General features: G+C 47.2%; 7 protein-coding genes across 7 annotated transcripts; 5 read left to right on the forward strand and 2 right to left on the reverse strand.

Annotated features, from left to right (window-relative positions):
- Window positions 1-870: 870 nt before the first annotated feature.
- FOBCDRAFT_315576 (uncharacterized protein) lies at window positions 871-1,737 on the forward strand. Its single transcript, XM_054703323.2, has 3 exons — window positions 871-1,083; window positions 1,143-1,309; window positions 1,369-1,737. Exons 1-3 carry the CDS (start codon window positions 933-935, stop codon window positions 1,528-1,530), a joined length of 480 nt encoding a protein of 159 aa, XP_054559298.1. The 5' UTR covers window positions 871-932; the 3' UTR covers window positions 1,531-1,737.
- A 1,644-nt stretch (window positions 1,738-3,381) lies between these two features.
- Window positions 3,382-4,709, forward strand: FOBCDRAFT_288269 (Alpha/Beta hydrolase protein; the record flags this gene model as incomplete). Its single annotated transcript, XM_059611723.1, has 5 exons — window positions 3,382-3,456; window positions 3,518-3,697; window positions 3,758-3,772; window positions 3,835-4,452; window positions 4,512-4,709. 5 exons carry the CDS (start codon window positions 3,382-3,384, stop codon window positions 4,707-4,709), a joined length of 1,086 nt encoding a protein of 361 aa, XP_059464148.1.
- A 573-nt stretch (window positions 4,710-5,282) lies between these two features.
- On the reverse strand, window positions 5,283-7,374 carry FOBCDRAFT_154867 (and other transporter-domain-containing protein). Its single transcript, XM_031173457.3, has 2 exons — window positions 6,575-7,374; window positions 5,283-6,482 (listed from the first exon to the last, which is right to left on the reverse strand). The coding sequence occupies exons 1-2, from the start codon at window positions 7,239-7,241 to the stop codon at window positions 5,320-5,322; spliced, it is 1,830 nt and encodes a 609-aa protein (XP_031050242.2). The 5' UTR covers window positions 7,242-7,374; the 3' UTR covers window positions 5,283-5,319.
- Window positions 7,375-10,693: 3,319 nt separating this feature from the next.
- On the forward strand, window positions 10,694-13,228 carry FOBCDRAFT_236845 (uncharacterized protein; the record flags this gene model as incomplete). Its single annotated transcript, XM_054703325.2, has 7 exons — window positions 10,694-10,712; window positions 10,766-11,511; window positions 11,772-11,871; window positions 12,385-12,447; window positions 12,566-12,618; window positions 12,710-12,851; window positions 12,894-13,228. The coding sequence occupies 7 exons, from the start codon at window positions 10,694-10,696 to the stop codon at window positions 13,226-13,228; spliced, it is 1,458 nt and encodes a 485-aa protein (XP_054559300.2).
- Window positions 13,229-14,068: 840 nt separating this feature from the next.
- FOBCDRAFT_196868 (uncharacterized protein) lies at window positions 14,069-14,417 on the forward strand (the record flags this gene model as incomplete). Its single annotated transcript, XM_059608860.1, has 2 exons — window positions 14,069-14,189; window positions 14,233-14,417. The coding sequence occupies 2 exons, from the start codon at window positions 14,069-14,071 to the stop codon at window positions 14,415-14,417; spliced, it is 306 nt and encodes a 101-aa protein (XP_059466757.1).
- A 2,258-nt stretch (window positions 14,418-16,675) lies between these two features.
- Window positions 16,676-17,731, forward strand: FOBCDRAFT_176517 (uncharacterized protein; the record flags this gene model as incomplete). The annotated part of the gene is made up of 1 exon (XM_031173459.2): window positions 16,676-17,731. The coding sequence occupies one exon, from the start codon at window positions 16,676-16,678 to the stop codon at window positions 17,729-17,731; it is 1,056 nt and encodes a 351-aa protein (XP_031050244.2).
- Window positions 17,732-17,882: 151 nt separating this feature from the next.
- FOBCDRAFT_154874 (uncharacterized protein) lies at window positions 17,883-22,890 on the reverse strand. Its single transcript, XM_031173460.3, has 2 exons — window positions 18,749-22,890; window positions 17,883-18,700 (listed from the first exon to the last, which is right to left on the reverse strand). Exons 1-2 carry the CDS (start codon window positions 22,587-22,589, stop codon window positions 17,940-17,942), a joined length of 4,602 nt encoding a protein of 1,533 aa, XP_031050245.2. The 5' UTR covers window positions 22,590-22,890; the 3' UTR covers window positions 17,883-17,939.
- Between the last annotated feature and the right edge of the window lie 297 nt (window positions 22,891-23,187).

Genomic DNA, 23,187 nt, shown 5'->3' on the forward strand with positions numbered 1-23,187 from the left:
TGAGGTCTGGAATCTCGGGGGCACGGATCGTATGCGAAGACAACTCGGGTGACACAAATGCACCCCCGGTACACACTTAGGTACTGAAGTGGACCCATACATGTTACTTCACCAATACGGAATCAGAGGGAACGAGGCGGGGAAGTGAGTACACCTTCCGGAGGTAAGGATCGCTCCTATCACGCTGTTAAGCTTGGATAGGCTAGCGATTTCGACATTAAGCTCGTGCAATCAAAGGACTGAAACCATAAACCCAGTGGGGCAGCTTCTTTCAGATACGGCATCTGGGCAACCCTTATGGTAACCCGACGAGGCACCGTTTGTTTTTCTGACTGGTGCTTAACCCGCGAATATCCAATAGATTTGAGTTCAAAGGCAAGTCACATATCAAAGGTATCAAATACCAGAGGTAAATTTGCTCCCTGCCAGCAATACATTTGAAACCCCGATGGTAGCTTCAAGACCTCCGACTGAGTCTGTCTCGAATCGCGGTTACATACCTGCTGATGGGCGAAGTGTTGCACCCATTGGACACTGGCATATGGATACGCTTATAACCTCGCAATTCTTGTTTCGAGCTGGAAACAGATCTAGTCTTTCCACATAATTGGAGTTCCTAATAGGAACATTTGCATGAGGTGGACAAGGGTGGATACCTGCATAGTTGAACACACTTACCCACTGAGATAGGTGGTGCGCGCTACGTATGCACAAAGCTGAAGGGAAGGTAGGCATTTCAGCTCGCCACATCCGAGTCGAGACTCTTGACTGCAAACCTACGGTAATTGGACGGCTTGAAGATTTACCGCACTTGCACAGAATAAATCTGAGGTCTTCCCCATTCAATCTCACGTTATCATTCCCCATACACTCGACTTCATAGCCCTTCATCGAATACCAAAGCAACAACATAGCAAAGACTGGTAATTAAAATGGCTGAATCTGTGAGCACCGTCGAGCTGGGTGATGAAATTGCAGTTGAAGTCTCAGATAAGAGCAAGTCCATCCCGGTCACATTCAGCCAGGATCGCCATGAAAAGACTGTGGATTACTATTCTGGTACTTTTACCAACGCATCCCGGAGTGAGTGTTTCTGGAAACTCTATATGATTACAGGTGAAACTGACCCTGCTTTTGGAAAGGCAAAACTGGCGTGTTCTTTGTACAGGTTGACTTCTTACCCAAGCTCTTGGAACGATTCCCGACAAAGGTCGTGAAAATTGATAACACGTTCCAGTACGGCCAAAAGGACAAGACGGGTGCTAACCGATGGGTTGTCTTCCATGACACGGCCCTTAAGCCTTTTCAGGTAAGTATCGCCCATGTTGGATATCTTCAGGGATTCGAAGAACTAATCACTCCATCAAGCATCGCTTCGCCGAAAGCCTCGGCAGGGCATATCAGTTCAGCCAGGCAGCTCTCGAGATTATTTCGAAAATGGGCTTCACCCCAGGTGTAGATGTTGGCAAGTTCTTCGAAGGGTTGCGTGGAGCGATCGGGCACTATCTACGTACCTTTGGAGAGAAATGACAAGAGAGATAAAGCCAACAAGAATAAACAGACGAGATACGTGTTCAATTAACTCACATTCGCCACTCATGGTTCCTCGGCAGACTTTAAAACTTCTTCTTCTACAGTACTCCTCAGGAGGACTGCTCTGTAACACGAACGGAACGGAACGGAATAAACACAGTTAAATGGCACGCTAAGTGTAGCGATGACGTTGGGATATCTACAGCATGTTGGCTTTTCCTAGTAGCTTGAAATTTGAAACACGATGGTCTCAACTCGCGGATGAAATATGACATGACTGGCCCTTGACATTTCAAATGTATGACACCCTCATGAGGTTTGAAGACGAAGCTTACACAAGATTTATGTGTGTACAACGCCTGGGAGTCGAAGCATGAGCGTTCACCAAGCATAGACCCTATTCAGGATTCTCGGGAGTCAATTTCCAGAAGCCATGCTGTAAGCAGTTGACTACCGGACGCCTTTGTATGCATACCAATCATCGGGCGACCTCAACTCAGCAACATGGAATTTGACTATTGCTAATCTGTTCATAAACACTTGGCTAGGAGATGATGCTCCGTAGAGTAGAGACACCATATAAAATCTTGAAAATTGGAGAGGGGTGTGATACTGCACAATATGTATGATAAGCGGGCTGCCAATGCCTGACTGATCAAGATGCAAGTTCGAAGGCTAAATGCTAGAAACGGATACACATAGAAGCATAAGGCTGGCTGAAAAAAGAAAAACATTTTAGCGGTGAGAAGTCGCCGGATAGACATTTTGTGGCTGGCGGGTATTTCTAGGCAATCTACTGGTTAAGGTTAAATACATCCCGCCGGTGGCAACGATAGAGTGCGTTGCCAAACACGACTGAGCCCTGTCACATTCCAAGCCAAATGACCCATAATTCAGGAGTCTCACCAATCGGAACCCAGCAATGGGCTAGACATGCAGATTCTGGACTATCATGCAGCGTCATGCAACGACAAAAGATCAGAGCTGTTCTAGATGTCGGCCATCGCAACCGGAAGCGTATAAGATAAGCGAAGTGCTACATCCCTCAAATCTGATGGCCAATACGTACCGTGCATGTTGTTATGTACCGCTGCCTGACCGAACCGTCCAGACCCAGAGATAGAGTTGACTTCGGGACTAAATGTTATCCAACGACTAACCGAACGCCCCTACGGAGCGCATGTCGGGGGCGGGTGGGGTTGTTCCTCAATCAATGCATGGCCACAAACATCCTTCACATACCATACACAGCACAGCCATTGGATACGGAGGAGCTACACATAAAGTGGCTGGCTGATAGCTGGCAAGCAGCTGACCTCTGACTCTTCGAGGCAGGCAGTCAATTATTACCGCACTGCCGTTGACCACGAGGAGCGACCTGCATTGGTGACAACACGATACTAAGATCAGGCTACTTACTATCATTTGGAATTAGGGTGTCTCAGTATCATGAGTAGTAGTGTGATCCACCTACATATTCAGATTCAGTAACATCGTGGTCCGGAATAAGCACTCAGTAAACCCAAATAGAATAGTGGGGATTAGACCTCTTTGGATCAGGTTCTTAACAGGAAGTTGACATCCGATATTGCAGTGTGAATCATCTGCAATGCCATTTGCAAGCGCTACATTCAATGCAACACTGCTCCAGATTCTCTAATATCCTGGCTCATCTCAGCTGCGCCACTTTTATGATGGGCGCAGAGGTTGTATTTTAGGACTATGCTGATTAGATCGTAAAGAATATATATATCATGTCAGAATTCCTACCGTTCCAGTTCATCTTCTCTTTCTTGTATAACTGCCCATGTTTGAACGACTCAAACTACGAAAAAGCTTCTACTGGCGATGGCAACAAACATTTTACTCAAGGCCTCCAGCAGGAGGGAGGAATTCAAGCAAGGCCTGCAGGTTCTTTTCAGGGTCTGCAACCTCAAACAAACCTTTTTTCTGCCCAAAATGAGGAGTTAACAATGTCGGCTAGTTGTATCGTACGTCCACTGAAGTCCAGGATGGGGGTTTGAAAACCTTCGAAGAGCTTTTTAACAACGACAAGCAGCCAAAGGTCAATAATGAAGAAATGAAAAAGCTCTATACGCGTGTTACTGGTAAAGAAATTCCAAATACCGCTCAGTTTTGCTTTATGCCTTTCAAGGAGCAGAGTGTGAGTGAATTCTATATTTTATGCCACATTTTTATGAATCATGCCCTGACTGATATACAGAGTATCATTTATGAGGTACGTGGCATCGACACTCAACTGCTTCCGGGCCTCAGAACTCGGAACTAATTGTCAATCAGGGATACGATTCCAGCGCTGGAGAGTTCGGGGGCGAGTCTCCTCTTTCCATGTCAACCCGAGATGAGGTTGCTAAGAAGATTAACATCTACATACGTGGAACCAAGTTTCTCCGCGACATCACCATCAGTACCGGCAACCCAACGCTAGGGCTGGTGGGATGGATGCTGGGGTTCAAGGACGGTGACCCCATCTCGATGGATGCATTTCTTAGAGACTTCATTCATCCCGGTCATGGGGTATCGGAATTTCCAGGAAAGCTGAAGCTGTCATTCGCCGAGAGCTTAAAAGCAGTGGAGACGTTCGTTGATCCCATCACGAAAGATGTTCGATCGTTGCCCTCAATCATGACCCAGCTTCTGGAGGATTATGAGACCTACAACGAAGGGGATGACGTTGTCATTTATGGCCATAGTATGGGTGGTGGTATCGCACAAATATTGGCGTATATTTTAGCAGCAGGACCAAAGAAGTTCAAAAGCATCACGGTCATTCTTGCAGGATCGGTCAGAGTCCTCGACAAAAAGGCGGTCCAATTCATGAAGGAAAGGGGCGTTGAAGTCTTCAATTTTGTAGCTCAGGGTGATCCAGTGCCAAACTGGTGGGATTTCGAATTTGTTGTAAGTGCATAAGACCTTGGCTTTGCCGACGTGGAACCAGACACTGATGATCTACGCAGGAGCCTGGAGAACTCATATCGTTCATCCCCAATCAGGTTGATTTCAGTAACGCGCTTAAACGCCACGAATTACTATCGTATCTGGCGGTTATGTATAGCAAGGATACCATGAAGGCATTGTTTCTTCCGTCCCAAAATCCAGGAGGAATCGAGAAGACTGAGGTCCAAAGCACGAACAAGGAGGACTTGACGAAATAATTCTCATGGAGTTCAGTCTCCGGATAAGATCCTATGATGGCTTTCGTTATCAGCTCTGTTATGCTTCCCTCTACTATCTTTGTTACTGATGCCGTCTTTTATCAACTTTCAGTTTGTCTGGCTTTGAAGCATTACACTTTTATACAATATATATGTCTAATTCACGATTTTATCATTTCTCGTGCACAACTCTTCTCCTGTGCGCTGTGGCTTCTTATGGGAATTGAGGAGCGTGTCTTGACTGTAGTGCCGTGGTCTTATATACTTTCTCGCCTGAGCTTTCGTTAGGCACTTCAAAGCTGGGCGCGGGCTGATGCTGGTATACCACGTCGACAACAAGAACCTGACTTCAGACGATGATGACTCAAGTACTTTGTCATAATTGCTACAAGAATGACAGAAAGGTGACATGTATCAGAGCGTTGATCTTACAGTTCTACTACTATTCGTCAGGGCTTTTAACTTCTGCGTAGGTCAGCGCAAAGGATAGGTTCAAAGGGGGAAGCTTGAAGAAGGGACATAAAGTCACACATGGTGACACTAAGGTTAAAAGTACAGATTTGAGGATGACTTGCACTTAAAGGAGAATAAGTATTAACACTAGAAAATATTATGAATATGTGAGCCAACCATGCCAAGCATTCCTCATGCGCTCCGCCCTGTCTACTGTCAAGTAAGCAGAGTTTGCAAGTCTCTGCTGCAACTCCTTGAATTTGGCAGTCGGCGCCCCCTTCTCAAACAACATATCCAACTCAAGATACGATAGACCCTTGGTCTCAGGCAGGCGGAAGTAACAGTAGATGAGACAAAGGAGAGCTGTACCGGCGTAGATGAAGCATGACTTGCCCTGCATGTTCCAAGCTGTAGGGTTGAGCATCTGAGGAACGATGACGTTGTTGATGATCATGAAGATGTTGTAGACAACACGAGCCAAGGCGATGGTCTTGACACGAAGACGGGTAGAGGGGATCTCGGCGACGATGACGTAGCATGTTGGGCCGATGCTGAGGTTATACAAGAAGGTTGTTGTGATGAGAATAGCTCCGAGGGACCAATTGAGACCCTTTTGGCCATCGAGCACGACTGATAAAATACCACCGAGGGTAAGCATGAAGACGGCAGCGACAAGGCCAGTGAGGTACAACTTGCGACGACCGATATGAGACAGAAGGAACCAAGAGATCATGCCTCCGACCAAAGCCATACCATACATGCCAGTGGACAGACTGAAGGACTTGGAAGAGTCAAAGCCGGCCTGCTCAAGGAAGTAAGGAGCGTAACCAGTCAAGATCCAACCACAAAGAGCCTGGACAGACCAAACCATGCAGCAAATCTCAGTTCGTCGAAGGTTGGCACCCTTGAACAAGTCAAGATAGCTCGAACCGCCATAGTTGAGCTTACGTTCAATGCGGTTAGTATGCTCCATGACAGCAATGGTGTCGTCGATGTCGAGCTGAGACTGCTTAGTCAAGCGCTGCAGAGCATGACGAGCTTCGACCTTGCGCTCACGACGGATGAGCCACCATGGACTCTCCGGTGCAAAGACGATACCAATGAGGAGAGGGATGGCGAAGGCCCATTGAAGAGCGAAGGGGATACGGTAAGACCACTCTGAGTTGTTATGGACGAGAGACTTGAGAATACCAGTGCCGAGAAGTTGACCGATGACCCAGCACATGTTGGTCATGCTGAGAAGACAGGCACGGATGGCTGAGGGGACAACCTCAGCGGCGTATGTAGCTGCGAGTGTTTGGATGACACCCCATGAGATACCTAAGCAATGGTTAGTCTTGAGTATTAGGGTGGATGATCATTGGGATCTAATGAGAGTATGAAGGGAAGTTGAGTGAGAGACATGGACTTACCACAGAGAGCCTGAGAAGCCACCAACACAGCAATGTTGTGAGCAAAGAACGCCGGGAAGACAGCAAGACACATCCAAGCAAGACTAATCAACATCATCTTCTTATAGCCAATGCTGTACGTAACCCAACCGTGAAGCAACAGACCAAGGACCTCGCATGCAATAGCCGAGACCTGAAGCGCCGTCTGCCATAACGGCGAGATCTCATAAATCGGTCCATTCGGCGTATCAAACTCCTCGCCATATCGTCGTCGAAATGCAGGAAATGCGACAAATCCGGCGACAAGACTCTTATCGTACCCCTCCATAACAACCGTGAGGAAGAGCAAAAGAGACCAGAAGATCGCTTTGGGGAATTGCTTGCAGCATCCCAAGATGGTCATCTCCTTCTCATTGTTCAGCGCGCGACGGACTTTCTCGCCCGTGTCGTCGGAGCTGTGCGACCCGCGGGGAAGCCATAATACCTCGATGGCATTTTTATTAGGATGATTATCTGGTAGGTCAAATGTCGGGTCTGGGATGGGAGTGTTGGTCTGGTGGTTTGGATCGTGTACTTTTGTCTCGATCTCTGTGACGCGGAGGATGCCGGACTTTGCTTGGACTGGCAGCAGGACTATCTCGTCCTTGCTACTACCATTGTCCGAGGCTGCTTTACCAGAGCCGAACATGGTGGTTTAATTATTTGGAAAAGATGATTCAGAAGAAAGGAATGGATGCCTTTCGGCGGAGTCATGAATGAATGATCGGCATGGTCCTGGGGTTACATCCTGCCAACGGGCCCTGACATATATAGGATCGGCGCTCGAGTCCCCTCCCCCTCGCTTGGGTATTTCGTTACAGTGCATCAGTTGAACGTCGACTGGGGAAAGTGAATCAGACCCATGCACCCCAGGTTCTGGTAGCTTGTAACTCTGCTTCTATCACGGCCTCACTCTCGGCGTTTCTCACGTTTTGGCGGCTTTTGCCAATGGCGGAGGTGGATACTTTCAAATACTGGAGAAAAAAAAGTCGGAGGAGAGAGGGTCTACGCTAGCTGGGCATTTGCCTTATTGGGTCTAAACGTCCGATCATTGCGGGTGAGCGTTGCAGAACTTTCAGAAAAAAAGAAGGCATTTATGGTTGCAAAGATGTTTTCCACGTGGTATTCCAGAAGCTTTGACAGCAAACGGCGATCTTCACGATGCGGCTCAAGATGGAGGCCGTTTGAGAGTGATTAAAAATGCCGATCTGGGACGGGGACTAGGGCAAAGAGGGGACTACACATTGATTTGTCTTACCTGCTTGACTCAAAATGCAAGGGATCCTAGATGAACCGTTGGTTAATTGTGCCAAATAGTCATCATCCTTCGCGTCACGACGAGTGAGACTAGGACTTTCTAGTGTCTGCCACGAAGTCTGGGTACCTACCTCTTCCGGCCATTCGTGTGTCATCCAAGGCAATTCTTTAGGTAAGAACTAGATCCAAAGCAAATTATACGTAGTAGAGCCTCATTTGGACGAATCTCCAGACTTTAGTTTGCGTCGCGAGTTTTTCTCGTACCAACGCCCGCGTCTCACCATCAGAGTCCTAAGAAATGCGTGGCCGATTTTAGCCGGATCCACTCTTCTCCATGGGGAACTCGTGCGGGGATTGGCTCGGAAGTAGGGAAGTTCTTTCTAGCGCTAGCCCCTTATTATGTATTGGGGCTTTGTGGCTGCGGAATTGCTGTCGTTGGTATTTCTCCTTGGAACAACAGCTCCGGGGGAATATGTTAGGCCAAGATCAGCCTTACTCGTGTCCTTCGCGACGATGACCGGATGAGTAGCTAGTAGAATGAATAGTTCGGGGTCTAGACGGAGAATGGGCACTTGGATCATAAGGCTGAGCGTTTGCTTTTGATTTTCATTCCGTGCCTTTTTACCCCTTTCACCTGATACCCCTGCGTCTTGTCATGTCATGCACACTCCAGCTGAAGGACTAAGCTCAATCTGACAGGTAAGCCAGGGGTAAGTAAAAAAAAGCATGCAGCTTGCCTCTCTTTCAAAATTGACCTGCTTCATCCGAGGTTAGACGACGACATATGATTCCCACCATATCCACCGCCCCCCTTTTAAACCATTCATCTTCCCCGAGTCTAGAATCACTCTGGTTTCCAATATTCTCCGTAGCCCTTTCAGCTTTTAGCTCTCGTGATGCAGAGTCAAAGCACGAGTAGTTTGATCACCGGGTATTTTGGTTAAAGAACATGCCAAATCGAGTAACGGCTCCGTGTCACTGCCTGGGCTATGAGTTTTGGTTATCCAAGGAGTGACCTGACATCAATTCTCTGCGGGCGAACTAACCGTCAACAGGCTATGTTGCCGCCTCGCCGGGCGCCTGGGACTGACGATCCTCGGATTCTATCGGCTCCGTCGGGACAAGACCCGCAAAATGTCATGCATACACCGAATCACGATAACCTCATGTGATTTTGCTCAGAATTTCAGAGCAAATGATTACCAAGGGATTGTCACGTCAATGCATAGTCTTGGATCGCAATCGTGGTAACTATTTGATCACATATTCTATGCATGTTCTACGCAAACCAAGCCTTTTGAAGTTTTTGAGTTCAGCTACTGCGGGCTCCTCGGCTGGGATTGGTGAAGCAATGTGACAAGCCGTTCAACGGCGTGATGAATCGCATCCTTCCTCGGTGCGCCCCCGGTCGATATTTAACCTGATATCATCCTTTCACGACCTTCTCCTGATTTTCTAGTCTTTGGCTTGCGACTAGCATACCACTATGACGGTGGACAATTTTGTTATTTGAAGTACTACCCTGTAGCTTCAAGCGATGCAAATTATTATGTGCTAAATACTATACGGCTCCTACTTTGACATGACTCAAATAATGCCAAGAAACTTCTTGCGCGAATGAATGTTGCAGTATTGAATCATCTAATCAAACTCTATTTGTCGTTCCGCTGATAGCTCCCGCTCGTGATTGATGTACCTGGATGGCCTCAAATCTTGAGTGATTACTCTACCCAGAATCATAACTACCGAACTAGCAGCTTGTCGAATCGTCAAGATCGACAGTATTTTAATTAATAATTGGCTTATAAAGTTTCATCAAGAAAAAAGAAGCGTTTTTAATTTTAGCTGCTATTAATTGTTTTTTCTCGATATGTTGTTGGTGCTACTGGGTCGCACCGTGTTGTCGCAATTGCGCGCATATCAAATAAATAAATGCAAGCTATAATACTACCCCGGATCCCCCGGAATTCGTCTCCTCATTTCCATTTTAATTGAGAATCGATGGCTGAATGACGTGTGCTAGTGTTGTCGCTGGTATTCGGCCCTTCTTGGCCAATTTTGAGGGGAAATAGGGTTGGTGATGGACTGGGGCTGGCTAACGCGGCAGACGCACCTCAGAATGAGGAGGTGGGGAACTATCGAATCTGGGGTTGATATTATTGGGAACGCAAGTTATGGTGTTGAGGATGGTGAATTGAATCGGTGCGAATGGTGATCATGAAGAGTCATGAGATTATAGAATAGTATGCCAAGACTTGGCTGTGAAGACGGGCGACGCGATAAGCGCTAGGAGGACGTTATCGATAAGGAGAGCGTTACCACTGTACCAGTGATAAATTCAGCATACCGTGAAACGCAAGAAAGCGATTAAACCCGTATCTTCCCTTGCTTAATGCTTGTTTGAGCGATAGTCAGTACCCTATGTAAAGTATTAATTACAATGCGTAACACTATTATTCACTTCCAAAGAATCACCTAGCCTTGCGCTCTGCCCTGCTGCTTTAACAAAAGAATATCTTATCTTATGATAACCAGTCTGTTCTATGCGTTGTGCAAAATGAAAGTCGTGAGATGCAATCATGCATCTCGAATTCCCAGCGTGGGCGGAAACGAATCAGTGCAGCCACAAGATACTATTATGCTATCGACATCACGATAGAGTCTGACACAACATGATGACCATCGATGTTTATTGCGTATGTTCGACCGGGTATACTAGTTTTGCAGAAGTGTATCACTAAGCCTCGCAGTTTACTACTATATAAAGCGCCTAAAGAACTGTTGATTGTTCTAAACATAAATCCAACTAACAATATATCTATATATATAATATGAACATAAATCATGCGCCACCCTATGCTTGGTACGATGAGCGAACGACGGAAAAACCTCATGGAAATACTTACTATCCACCAGCAAGCACATATAGTACACAACCTCCATTTTCGACTCCATTCGGCCCTCAGCTAAGCTATCCTTACCGTCCTCAGTCTTTTGGCTTCCAGCGCTGTAACTCACAAGCCTCCATGGGTCACTATCCTGAAGCCCCCGTCTTCGACTATCAGACTCACTCCCCGCAACTCTTTAGCCCCCAGCTCCATAAACCTCAAGCTAACCTAGTCGTCCCGCAATGCTATGACCCAGGCTCTAGTGGTGCTTATTCCTATCATAGCTACACACGTGCCAATCCGTTTTCCAGTCCAGGAATGTTTCCCGGCACCGAAAATTATGACGCAGTTCTATTTAGTAGGCTTGGTGATTGTACCCCATCACTGACATATCCGTTCCCTGATCGGAATGTTGATGCCTGGTTAAAGAATGATGTGGATGGACATGAAAAAGAAGTTCTACCATGGGACCCTAGCACTCGACAATCAAACCAGGCAACGTATTTTACTCCGCGCAACTTTGGCAGTTGGAGCTATGACAGTGAAGCCCATGGTGAACAATCAAGCTACACTACGACCTATCAGCATGCCCCGTACATCCACCCTTCTGAGCTTCAGGAATCATACGGGAATGAACTCCAAGCCGGACTACAATTCGATGACAGTCATGTTGCTGATCAAAAAGAGACTCATGGAGACAGCGCCGGACTGGATGTCCCTTCGCCGGTAGTTGAATTTCGATCGTATGGAAAAAAGATCAATGCACCCTTACAAGTATATTGCGTCAACTGCACAGCTCCTCTTCCCACATTCAGGATACGCTGTGAAGCTTGCGAACGGCGCAGTCAAAGTGATGCTAACGCTCTTGCATGAGAATTCTGCCTGTTATGTAAAGCTGATGTCAATGACCCTGGCAACCTCTTGTGCGCGCGTCATATGAATACCCTACAAACCTTCCACCGGGATGAGAAGGAAGTTCTTGTGGCGAATCATATATGTGACATTTTTTATAAGCGAGATGCTTGCTCTTCCAGACGCTGTGTAGAGTGTCATGCAATGTTGACCAATACATGAAATCGCCATCGGCGGCTAGGGCTGTGTCAGTGTGGAAGAGAGCGCACTCAAGGGCACACGGTATGTCAAGGTTGCTTAGTCAACGACAGAAACAGGTCAAGGAGAGGAAGAGGGAGGCAGAAAGAAAAAGAGCGTGATGAGTTGATTTAGGATAGATTTCGTAGTAGAGGGATAAAGTACTTGGTACTGAATGCCTTGAATGCAATCTCCGACACTTCGTTAAAAAGGACTTCTGACCTCTGTCCCATCCTTTTGAACCTTGAACTTATATATTATTGCTTCATACCAAGTTCAACAGGTGAAAGGATATGCTTACCGAGCTTACTTGAACCAAATGTACTAGTAGAACTGGATCGGATGACTGAAAAGAAAAGGTTACAAAGCCCATGAGACCTGTATCTTGAGCAATAAGATCCGACTAATAGAAATGGCTGCATGAGGATCGTCTTGCTTGCGAAAGGCCACCAAGCTTGGCGGAAACTCAAAGCCAGCGATGTAATGGTACAACGAGCTCTTCATGGATCATAGTGACTATTCACAGCATATAAAATTACATATGAACGGCATATAAAGGTGACGTTAATCGCTCTGGGACCAGCTCTGATGTGCTGCCACTGAGGGAACATGGAATCAGAGGTACTGAAAGTGAGCTTGCGAGGCCAATCACTGCTGCTCACTTTCTATGTCAGTGAGAAAGAGTACTCCAGTAATTTCAACACTGATACATGCAGGCTAACTGAGTCCATAACTGTAGATAGTGTAGGTGTCAGTAATGAACAAAGTAAGGAGTATTTGCGATATATAACAGTGAGTTCCATGGCCATGACTAGCGCCACCAGAACAACACAATAAACGCAATAAACACCTGAGTTACCCTTTTTCACATACTGAAACATAGAAAGTCACCAAGAAATTGAACAAGACAATGTCGGATAAAAATGATGAACAGGCTCGCCAGGCCCACGCTGTGCAGAACGCTCAACCGACTAGCAATAGCAGTCAGCCACAAAACCTTACTCCTCAGCAGGCCGAACAGGAACGTGTATGAGCAAAACTTCGAGTCGGCTATATCAGTCCCGAAGTAACTTGGCAACGCGGCCAAATGAATGCCGGTCTCCCTTATCAATATACCGTTGCAGGGGGCCCCAGTTCACAGCCAGCACAGCAACTTGGTCAAGCCTCTGGTGCTCGTACTGCGAATATCAGCAACTTTCCCACAGGACAGACCGGCGGCATTAGCCTTGGAGATGCTCGATTGCAATGGGCGGGAGACATCATGCGCAGGGGATGTGCACCTTTGAAACTCTCTCCGGCTCCCGCGGGACTACGTCCAGGCGCTCTGCCTGCTCATATCATGATACCTGTTCCCAAGCCTGACGATACAAATACCCCTGAGGATCAGCAGGGTCGTCAATAAGACTCTAGTGAGAACCAACTCCGCGATACTACCAGCAATACACTGGGTTTGGCAATGACATTCAACTGCAGAGCTCTCAATACAGAATGTCGTCTGTGCAGGATCCTCATACTGCTAATGAGCGATATCTGGGTGCTACAAGTCTTCGCATGATACCCTAAAACCACTGGAGGGTAAAAGATGGAGCAACTGACTTAGGGTCGCGAGTTAAGACTGTTGAGGTCTTGGTTTATTCAGGATGGGAGAAAGATAGATGAGGTGAAGACAGCAAACCTCACTCTTAAATTGCCTGAAAGTTCGTGCAAATAATGAACAATACTTAACAGTAATGTAACATCCTTAGTGAGAGGCTTCGGTGATATTGTCTTCCTCCGTTGTTTATTTGGTGACGTGGTAAGTCAAGTCGAACCGCTTTCCAGCCAACTACCACTGACGAAATTGAGTTTGAGAATGCTCTGATGTAGGTTGTGTAACAAGGCTAAGAATATAATTCAAATCTCTGAAGCCAGTAATTCGTTAACTACTATGACCCTGACCTATGATTTCTTGGTACATAGGATCACTACGACTTGTTACCTAAGCTTATATTCACTAAATAATCTCACGACACAGGCGAAGGCCTCCATGAGAAGCCTCATTCACGATGGTGATCAAAATATGAGTGGATGCATCGCAGATTGAGCCCGCTTACCACGAAGCCAGTCCCCTATAAATACCACTTTCAAAAATGCTGTTTGGTTTTGACTTTCCTGAGAACCAATATACCTTAAATGTGGTAGGTATATCCTACTTTGTAAAGAAAAGATACTAGAAGAGAATTTAGCCTTTTGGGGCATCAACATGGACTATCCCTACAGACCATACGGGTCAGCCTCCAGTCGCACAGTAACACAAACGGCCCGTAATGACGCATATGGCGGCAAACACCAACCAGTCACTTCTCCGTATCCAGATCAGTCAGGTATTTATACACCACAAATCTTTCCATTAACTCTTTTGAACAGCCCTAGTAGCCATGCTAGACCCGGCTTACCATATGACCCAGCTCGTCAGGGCATGGCCTTTCATGACCCAAGTCGACGAGGAGATTTGTACAGGTCGGGCTATGACCAGGGAGAAAGCTCTCGAGGACCTCCAGGTGTCGGTAATAGTGCACAGCTTTCTAACCATTATGTACATGGCTCTCTGAATCCGGGGCCTGGACCTAGTGGTAGTCAAATAGCCCAAAGGAACCCACATGGATCTAGATTATATCCTGTAGGGCACCAAGATCGTTCAAACCACAGACAGGCCGATATAGACACGAGAGGACACACTGCCAGGCATGGAATTTGCCATCGGTGCGGTCTCAGACCCCCTGTTGGAGGAATTACTACTTGTCAGTCATGTCGGGATAAGCGGGTAGGGTATGAAAGAATGGGTCGAGAGAAAGCAAAAGCCCGAGGCAACTGCTATAAATGCCTTGAGAAGCCTGCCTTGTATCCAGGTGGTAGATGTCACGGGTGCACCGAAAAGAATCGCGTGCCAAAAAGAAAGGGGTTGATAGTTCCATAATGAAGGTAGCTCGGGGTATGTGTGACCCTGACGTTAGAATTTTGGAAATGAAGCAAGCATAGGGGAATCTGTGATATAATCGTTATGGGCTTTCATTTAAAAAGGCCAAATGAACAACTGAACGTAGACTGGGTCAATGTTAGAGCGTGAAATAATCATTGCTAATACTACCAACAAAAAGCTCATGTAGTCACTCATGAGGGCTCCAGTTGTTCTGAGCACTCAAAGCTGCTGGTGGGCGGTCTGTGAGTGAAGACAAAGATGACCCAGGAGCTAGAAAGAATGGGGGTTGAATAATAGAGGTTACTAGACCAAAATCACTATCACAACTCTCCAAGCACCTGATCAGTCAGGTTTCGGGTCTAACAAGTAGTTGCCTGAAGGGCTTTTTCCCTTTGAAGTACAGGTGCAAGTATGTATATATACTAACAGACGGTTCACTTGATATGCTGGGACATGAACATCCCACTACCCACAGGCACTCATTACTAAGACACAGGGCTTTCTACTCAACTTTTATTCATTTAAAACACATTGTTAGAAAACGGCGGACTTTGACATGGTCTCTAACGAAGGACACGAGGTGGCCAAAGCAGCCAAGACAAGGGCAAGGGGAAAGAAAGAAAAACAGTCAAAGAATTTCTCACTCCTCCACAGCCGAATCAGAACCGTCCGCGTCCGCAAATGCCATATCGATGGCCTACTCCAGTGGCCACGAATGATTATACTGATTATCCCGGTACGTCGGATTATTCAGAGGGTTCTGCCCTGTCCGCCGTCTCTGTGTATTCCAACTTAAGTCCAAGACCGCTTTTGCCAAGAATGCATGCGAATTCTGCTAAGTCCTCTCTCCGGACCAATCTGTGGTGATTGCGAATCGAGGCCCCGCGACTAAGCAAGTGGAGCCATGATGCCTCCAGCAAAGCGTTACTGCATCGTATGTGTCAGAGGCATTGGGCCTCCTGCAATCATGTGCAAAGAACACGATGAGAAAGAAGATTCTTTGAAGTAATTTGAGATCAATGCACTTAAGGCACATCAAAGAATGTGTAATCACCGTGACAGGCGTGAAAGGGATTCTTATAAGGCGAATCTATGCTCCAAGTGTTTGCGGGAATGGACAGCCGGATATCGTCTAGCAAAGTTGGTACAAAGATGAGGATTGGAACACGGGGGGAAGAACTACTCGATGTCTTCAGAAAACGACCCAGGGCCACTGATGGGGTGCATATCACAGCACCACGAAGCTATATGACGAGATGAGGATGGTAAGGAAATAGGAAATGATCGCAGCACAACTACTGCTCAATTCCAGATGGACTGATGGTATGCCAGACACTAATAATAGAAAGACCCAATGGGTCTAATACAGTCAACTGATTCTGCGAAAGATTCCGTACAGTCTTTGCCCTGTAATACATTGCAAGAAATGGCTTCCTAGCAAGGACTCTCTATCAATCTAGCCAACAGCCCGAAGTCAACTAGCTATCGCACATCGTGAGCGTATGACTGACAGAACTTCTGGAGATGAAGATAGAAGAAAGGCACAAAGTTCATCCATAGTCGGTATTCTTGGAAAGGAATAGCTCTAGGTTTGCACGTTAGCGTATCGATTGCATGGATTGCGGCGCGACTACTTATTTCTCTAACCACATTTGAGCAACTCTCCGAGGACTCGGTTTTTGGACCCCAGTATGAGCAGATCTCATCGTAATCCTGCCAGTTAGTGGATGATTACTCTAGCTAATACCTCACACATCGTCATGGCCCACAACCGATGCTCCAGTATGAGTGGAGACACGATGCAGATATTTCCATAAAGACAGAGCCCGGCTATCATAACCCCAAGGAAATAATCTCGATCTTCAAACTCTATTTCTTACTACTATCAACATGACTGAACTTACCGAGGCTAAAGTCTGGGTCTTCGCCAACAAGACAGATGGAACACCAACCATTGACGGTCCGAATCCGACATTTCGACTGGATACCATTCAGCTCCCGCCTCTCAAAGAGGAACAAATTCTGGTCAAGGTTCTTTATATATCCAATGATGCAGGCCTCCGCACATTCATTGGCTGTACCGTAGATGAGGACAGGATGTATGTCCCTCCCATCAAGATCGGCGACCCTATGCATTCCGGAGTGATCGGCGAAGTTCTCGAGTCCAACTCGGCACGATTCAAACCCGGTGACTTGGTAATGGAACCCTATCGATCCTGGTGGGGCGATAAGATCATACTAGACACCGATACAGTGCAACATATCGCTCCTCTACCAAACAACCTGTCCATCACGCATTACCTCGGTGCCTTCGGAGGGTCCGGTCTGGCAGGTTACGTCGGACTCTTGCATATCGCGCAAGCCAAACCCCAGCACACAATCGTAGTGTCCGCCGCAGCTGGAGCTACAGGATCCATCGTCGTGCAGACCGCCGTCAAGCTGCTTGGTGCCAAGCGTGTAGTAGGCATTGCAGGCGGTGAAGAAAAGTGTGCATGGGTGAGAGATTATCTTGGAGCTCATGCATGTGTTGACTACAAAAGTCCCACGTTTATGCAGGACTTAAAGGAGGCGACACCGGATGAAGTTGATATCTACTTTGATAATGTCGGTGGATCGGTTTTGGATGGTGTTCTCACGAGGATGAAGAAGTTTGGGACCATTGCAGTTTGTGGAGCTGTGAGCACGTACAATTCGGATAGGCCGACTATGTTGAAGAATTGGTTTGAGATTATCTCGCAGAGGTTGACTTTGAAGGGGTTCTTTCTCTTTGATCACATGGACAAGATTCCTGATGGGATAGAGCAACTCATCAAGGCGGCGGCTGAGGGACGAATCAATGTTGATATTGAGAATATCGTCCCAGCGAAGATTGAGGATATGCCTCGGGCTTGGATAGATGTATACAATGGTGGAAACAAGGGAAAATCTATCACAAAGCTAGTCTAGCCAATGCAAATACAAGACCAATAAGCTTTGGTCCGAAAGTAATGGACTTCACAAGAATGTTAACTAAGTACCCAACTTAGCATGAGGTAGCCACGAGGTAAGGCACGCGATGCGAGCCTCAGCTATCTCATGTGTTTATAGGATAGAAAATCATGGGTATATAAATACAGAACAAATAGATACAAGAAAATAGATATATCATGCCCAATCAGTTTAAACCATGCTCCTGAAGAATTTTAACCAGTTTGCCCTTCTCCTCATCATCAACCTCCACAAACGTCTCAACATACTCACAAGGCGAGTAATGCATACCCGTCTTATCCGTATACAAATACTTATCCCTATTCCCGATACCCCTCACATTCAGCACGTTCAACATAGCCATAGTAACCTGGCTCCCATTCTCCAGTGCAAGATGCAACGGAAGTTTCTGCCGATATCTCCAGCTGGACAATGTTTTTGGGATCAGAATCTTCATAGTCTCCTCTAAACGAGAAAACCACTCTTGTTCCTCGTTGGCAACTTTACACCAAGGAAAGGGTTTGGAGTAGCATGTTAGTGCCAAGGGAACCATGAAGCCAAAGTTTTCTTCCTCATAGTTTGGCTCGTGGGTCTCGAGAAGCCAATTTGTGAAATCGGGGAGGGCGAGGAGAGCTGCTAGATGAAGGGTGCCGTCGTCAGGGAGCATGGATTTGTTGAGTAACTTGAAGGCGTCAAGATTACCGAGGAAGAGTGATGCTTCACGTGGTGAGATCTCGTCGTCGTCTTCGAAGAGAGTTGTGAACTCAAGTTTGGGCTTCTTGGGATATGAAGCCAGAGAGCTGAACATGGATCCGGAGATGGTCTCGTTGAGGACATTGGTGCTTTCAAGCTTGAGCATAGCTTCTAGAACGGGAGCTCGTGACTTGTTGAGGAGTGTGAGAAAGATGGTGGGTATCTTGGAGTCTGGTGTCACGTAGTCTGGCAAAGCTGTCATACAGTTAGCACTAGTTATTGAGCCGCGGAGCTTTGGCCTACCCTTGCTTCCGTGTTCCAACAACTTAAAAATAACATTATTCCCTGTTTTCAATGGGGACACAAGACACCAAATAAGCAACGAAATCTCCTCCTCCACCCAATTCTTATGCAGACGATAACTAATAGTCGCAGAAGGCGACAAGCCCGCCCCCAACAGTACATCCAGACAATCAGTGCCATTCGGAAACTTGCGTATACACTGATACAAAAGCTGGTCTGACAGTCCGGCAATTTGGGATGGCTGCATCTCAAGACAGATTTTGAACCAACGCGTCACGTTGTGCTCTTTCACAATGCGGCGTGAAAGCGTGGGTAGGACAATGGATAGTTCTGCGTATTTGCACAATGCTCGGAAGTGAGATTCCTCTTTGTGTCGTGCTGCGAGGTAGAAGCAATGCCCATCCTCGTCGTTGGGATTGGCGCCATGTTGGAGCAGAAGTTCCACGATGGGAAGGCTGGATTCCGGTGAATCGAGGAAGTGAACGAGCGTAGTGTAGATGCTCTTGGGGTCAATGTTGCAAGTTAGAACACTCCTGTAGATATTCGCGCGAACAGTCTGATCAACAGTAACGGAAGGATTCTCTCGTAGATATGGATGCTCAAAGACGAGCTTCGCTGCTTCATCATGTTCGCCTTTCACGAGGTAACAGCAAAGGAGTTCGAACATCTCCAAGTTTCGGGACTGAAATGCTGCGGCGAACGCTTCGTTATTCTTATAGTTGACCTGGGCGCCGTTGTTGAGGAGCAACATAGGAATTTCCCGATTAGTAGGATCGTTCTTAATTGACACTACAAGGGCATCAGAGATCTGGGATTCGGCTATACCTTGCTTCAGCAGGGTCTCGTAGGCCTCGTGTCTATGCGCCGACTCCATGCTAGTGTGCATTCGGATATACTCGAAAATCTCATTACGCATGGTATAGTCGGAGACCTGTCGCAGAAGCTTCAGAAACAGTCCGCCTGGAGATGCTTCAGCTGCAGCCTCCAGTGTCGCGAGCTGTACTTGAGCACCAGCACCATGCTCTAATAACAGGTTTGGGAGGTGCTCATCATCAGGGTGGCTTTCAAGCACCTTGACAAAAGCTCGAGATATAATCTCAACTGAGATCTCTTTGTGGAAAGCAAACAGACTTCCAAAGATACCCGCTTTGATGCTTGCTGGTGTATCTGCGTTGCTAGCAGCGTCAAATGCCTCCTCGACGGTAACGTCTGTAGCACCAGCTGAGAGAAGCATGTTGAGGATAATTGGGTACCCTGCGCTATTCGATGCAGCTGCTTGAACAGCTTCGCCGTTGTTGAAGTTGACATTAGCTTTGTGGCCTAGGAGTAACCAAAGTCCATCCATGTCTCCATCGAGAGCGGCTTGGGTTTCTTGCAGCAGTGCCTTAGACTGTCCTATCTCAGCTGGAGAAGCCTTTCCTAGTAGGCGCTCCATAAGATCAAGTTTCAAATCTGAATCTTCGACTTGACATGCCTCGCGAAAGGCGTTGGAGAGCGTAGAGGCACTCGGGTCGAGAGCGAGAATTGACTTGATGAGATCCATGTCGTGTTCTCGGACAGCGAGACAGAGAATCATACCAGATTCTTCATTGATGTCTAGACCATGGCGAAGAAGACACGGTAAGAGCTCTGAACGTTGTGGATGGTCTTTGATGAGAGCATAGGTATTTGTGAGTGATGGCTTTGGAGTAGCCCGTGAAGCAGCGCTCAGGAAGAGCTCAATGTTAGAGAGGTTGTAGTGCTTTGGGTCGATGAGTATTGGTAGAACTGCATGAGCGGTTATTTGGTCTGGCGGGGACGACGAGCAAAGCAGCTCCAGAAGTGAAGACTTGTCCATCTCAATGGCTCGCACGAAAGCCTGACCAAATGCATAGTTGACATTAGCGCCGTGCTCGATCAACAACTGCACAAAGTCGAGTGGTACGTCTGATGTAATTGCCTTAAGAAATGTTTCGTGTACTAGCGGACCAGATGCGCCTTGCTTGAGAAGCAGGGTCATTAGCTCGAGCGCAACATCGTAGCCAACGGCCGCAATGGTGTTGAACGCAAAGGGAAGAGCAGCAGCCAATTCCTCCGCCGTGGGCTTCGCGCTGCAGAGCATGTTTAGGACTGTGACATCTCCTTTCTTCGTAGCCTGTATAAGTGGCGAAGTATCAACGTCTGAGGTAGAATCCAGCGGCGCACCATTGTCGATAAGAAGCTTGATGAGGTCAGAGTCGATATCGCCCTCTTCAAACATGAGCTGTAGCAGAGCGGTGCCAAGTGATTGTCTTTCAACACCTTTTCTAATGAGACATTGCATCACACCGAACCTTATGGTTCTTGGTGATATCTCCATGGCGGTAGGAATAAGCGTTGAAAGTATAGCCGATGCACACTGCCCTTGTAGAAGCACGCTGAGCACATACAGATCAGCAGATATGATAGCTGCGCGGATGGCAGCAGCCTCCTTAGCCTCAACGGATGCACCGTAATGGAGCAGAGTTTCGACAAGGTGTTGCTGTTTTCTCTGCGCAGCACGCACTAGGCATGAGTCAAGCTGTTGTCCTCCCAGACCCATAGATCCAAACATGTTCATGAAATGGACCATGTCAGGCTCTGAGATGTTATCGGGCAGGTAGCCCAGTACTTGGGATGCAGGCGACAAAAGATTCCCGTGTCTAAGAATTTCTAGCATGCCAAAGTCTAGTTGTGAGACAGCCCATTTCAAAGCATTGTGTGGAGGGACATCAACCGCGACACCAGCATGCACAAGCAGATTGACAAGTGGTAAGTGGCGAGCGAGTACTTCCTTGACAAGCTCTTCTCGAGTGACCAAGTTGTCTCCAACAAGACCAGAATGAGATAGGAGAGTAAAGAAGGCTAGTCTCTGGTTGCCATTCTGGTATTGAGAAATGATTTCGCAGACCTGGTGACGAATGGCGAAGAAGACCTGATTGGAGTATGCGTAGCCCAATATCACAGCTGTGGCTTGGTAGCTCTGTAGTCTTAGTGCACTGAGAAGAAAGGACTCCGAGACCAGTTCTGGGCGGTGGGATAGGAGCAGGAGAATAAATGAGAGAGACAAAGCTTCTCCTGCTTCTGCCCTTGCGAAATCTTGTTCAAGGCATGCTTTCCAATCCGAGGGAGCCATTGAGTTAGGTGCTGATAGTAGCAAACTCACCAACTCCAAGTTCCTGGCTCGAATATGCTGGCTGATGAGATCTTGGCAACCGGATGCCACAGCTCCAAAGCTCAACAGAAGCTTCATAGACTCGAGAGATGATCTGGACAAGGCCATGCCAAACGCCCTGTTCAAGACTCCTTGGCTCGCTTGTGTTTGGCACAACAAGTGAACATAGTTGAAGTTATCACGAGAAGTCGCCGTATCCAACCACGTCATGCTATTTGAATCGAAGCGCAAGATCTCGCTCATTCTATTCCTCTTCATCCTCTTCTCCAACTGCGCATCATTCAAATGACCCCAAAGTTCATCCAAAGACGTCAGTGTCGTATGCAACAAAAGAGCTTGCGCAACACCAGCTGGTGGAAGTGTCTCCTGTGCCAATAAGACATCAAAGGCTTTCGCGACTTCGTGTTTCGTAAAGCTCCATTGTGAAGTGTTGCAGGCTTCAACTTTTTGTTCTTTGGAGCGGAAGAGATGTCGCTTTTGTCGATCTGGAGGTTTGTAGTTGGGATCTGATGTTCTCTGTTGTACGAGGAGCTGGCGAGCTGCATCGCGGTTGGTAGTGGTGAATGGGAGGAAATCTTGGACGGGTGGTTCGGTTAGACGGCCGAGACGGGGAGGGGGTTGAAGAGAGGCTTTGGAGAGGAACCATTCTGCACGTCGAGGATCTGCCATGACGATGCCTCGTTGTTCAAGAAAAAGGTGATGTTGAGGATTGAAGAATCATGAAAGGTACTGAGATCAATGGCAGGTCTCAAATGAAAGTGAAGAGTGCAATGAGAAAGATGGTGTTGAGGCCGATAATGAGCGAAGAAAATGCGGCACAGTCCAAACCGACGTTTTACCACAATGATTTACAAAGATTCAGCCTCGTATAACCGATAAGGCTCTATTTGAGATCCCCATATAGGCACCTCCGAATAATGGGCTGACAGACGGAAGATAGTTTGACTCGGGCAACTTGGCAATGTCTCTGGTGATGAACCCCGCCCCAGGCATTCTCAGAATCTCGATTCACAAGCTCCAAGTCTAATGTTATCAATTAACTGCTCTCGGGCGTCAACCCCTGTAATGTTTATGTTCAAGTTCCAAGCTGTAACTCAATGGGCGACCGACATGACTCCACCAAAACACTGCCTCCATCAGGCAGACACGGCGTTTTCAGGACTACACCCTCAAACAGGGCGAATTCGTGCATTGACGTGATTGGTCAATCTAGACCAACAGGGAAGTTCGTGCCGATCAGCTCTCAAAGGGGCAAGACACCAGGGGC

This window comes from Fusarium oxysporum, chromosome II (assembly GCF_013085055.1).
Source record: "Fusarium oxysporum Fo47 chromosome II, complete sequence".
NCBI lineage: Eukaryota > Fungi > Ascomycota > Sordariomycetes > Hypocreales > Nectriaceae > Fusarium > Fusarium oxysporum.

Coding starts and splice junctions, on each gene's coding strand:
- FOBCDRAFT_154867 (XM_031173457.3), bottom strand. CDS start 7,241: ATGTTCGGCTCTGGTAAAGCAGCCTCGGACAATGGTAGTAGCAAGGAC. Junction 6,483..6,574: donor GGCTTCTCAGGCTCTCTGTG/GTAAGTCCATGT, acceptor ACCATTGCTTAG/GTATCTCATGGGGTGTCATC.
- FOBCDRAFT_315576 (XM_054703323.2), top strand. CDS start 933: ATGGCTGAATCTGTGAGCACCGTCGAGCTGGGTGATGAAATTGCAGTT. Junction 1,084..1,142: donor TTTTACCAACGCATCCCGGA/GTGAGTGTTTCT, acceptor GCTTTTGGAAAG/GCAAAACTGGCGTGTTCTTT. Junction 1,310..1,368: donor CGGCCCTTAAGCCTTTTCAG/GTAAGTATCGCC, acceptor CACTCCATCAAG/CATCGCTTCGCCGAAAGCCT.
- FOBCDRAFT_154874 (XM_031173460.3), bottom strand. CDS start 22,589: ATGGCAGATCCTCGACGTGCAGAATGGTTCCTCTCCAAAGCCTCTCTT. Junction 18,701..18,748: donor GTTGGAACACGGAAGCAAGG/GTAGGCCAAAGC, acceptor ACTGTATGACAG/CTTTGCCAGACTACGTGACA.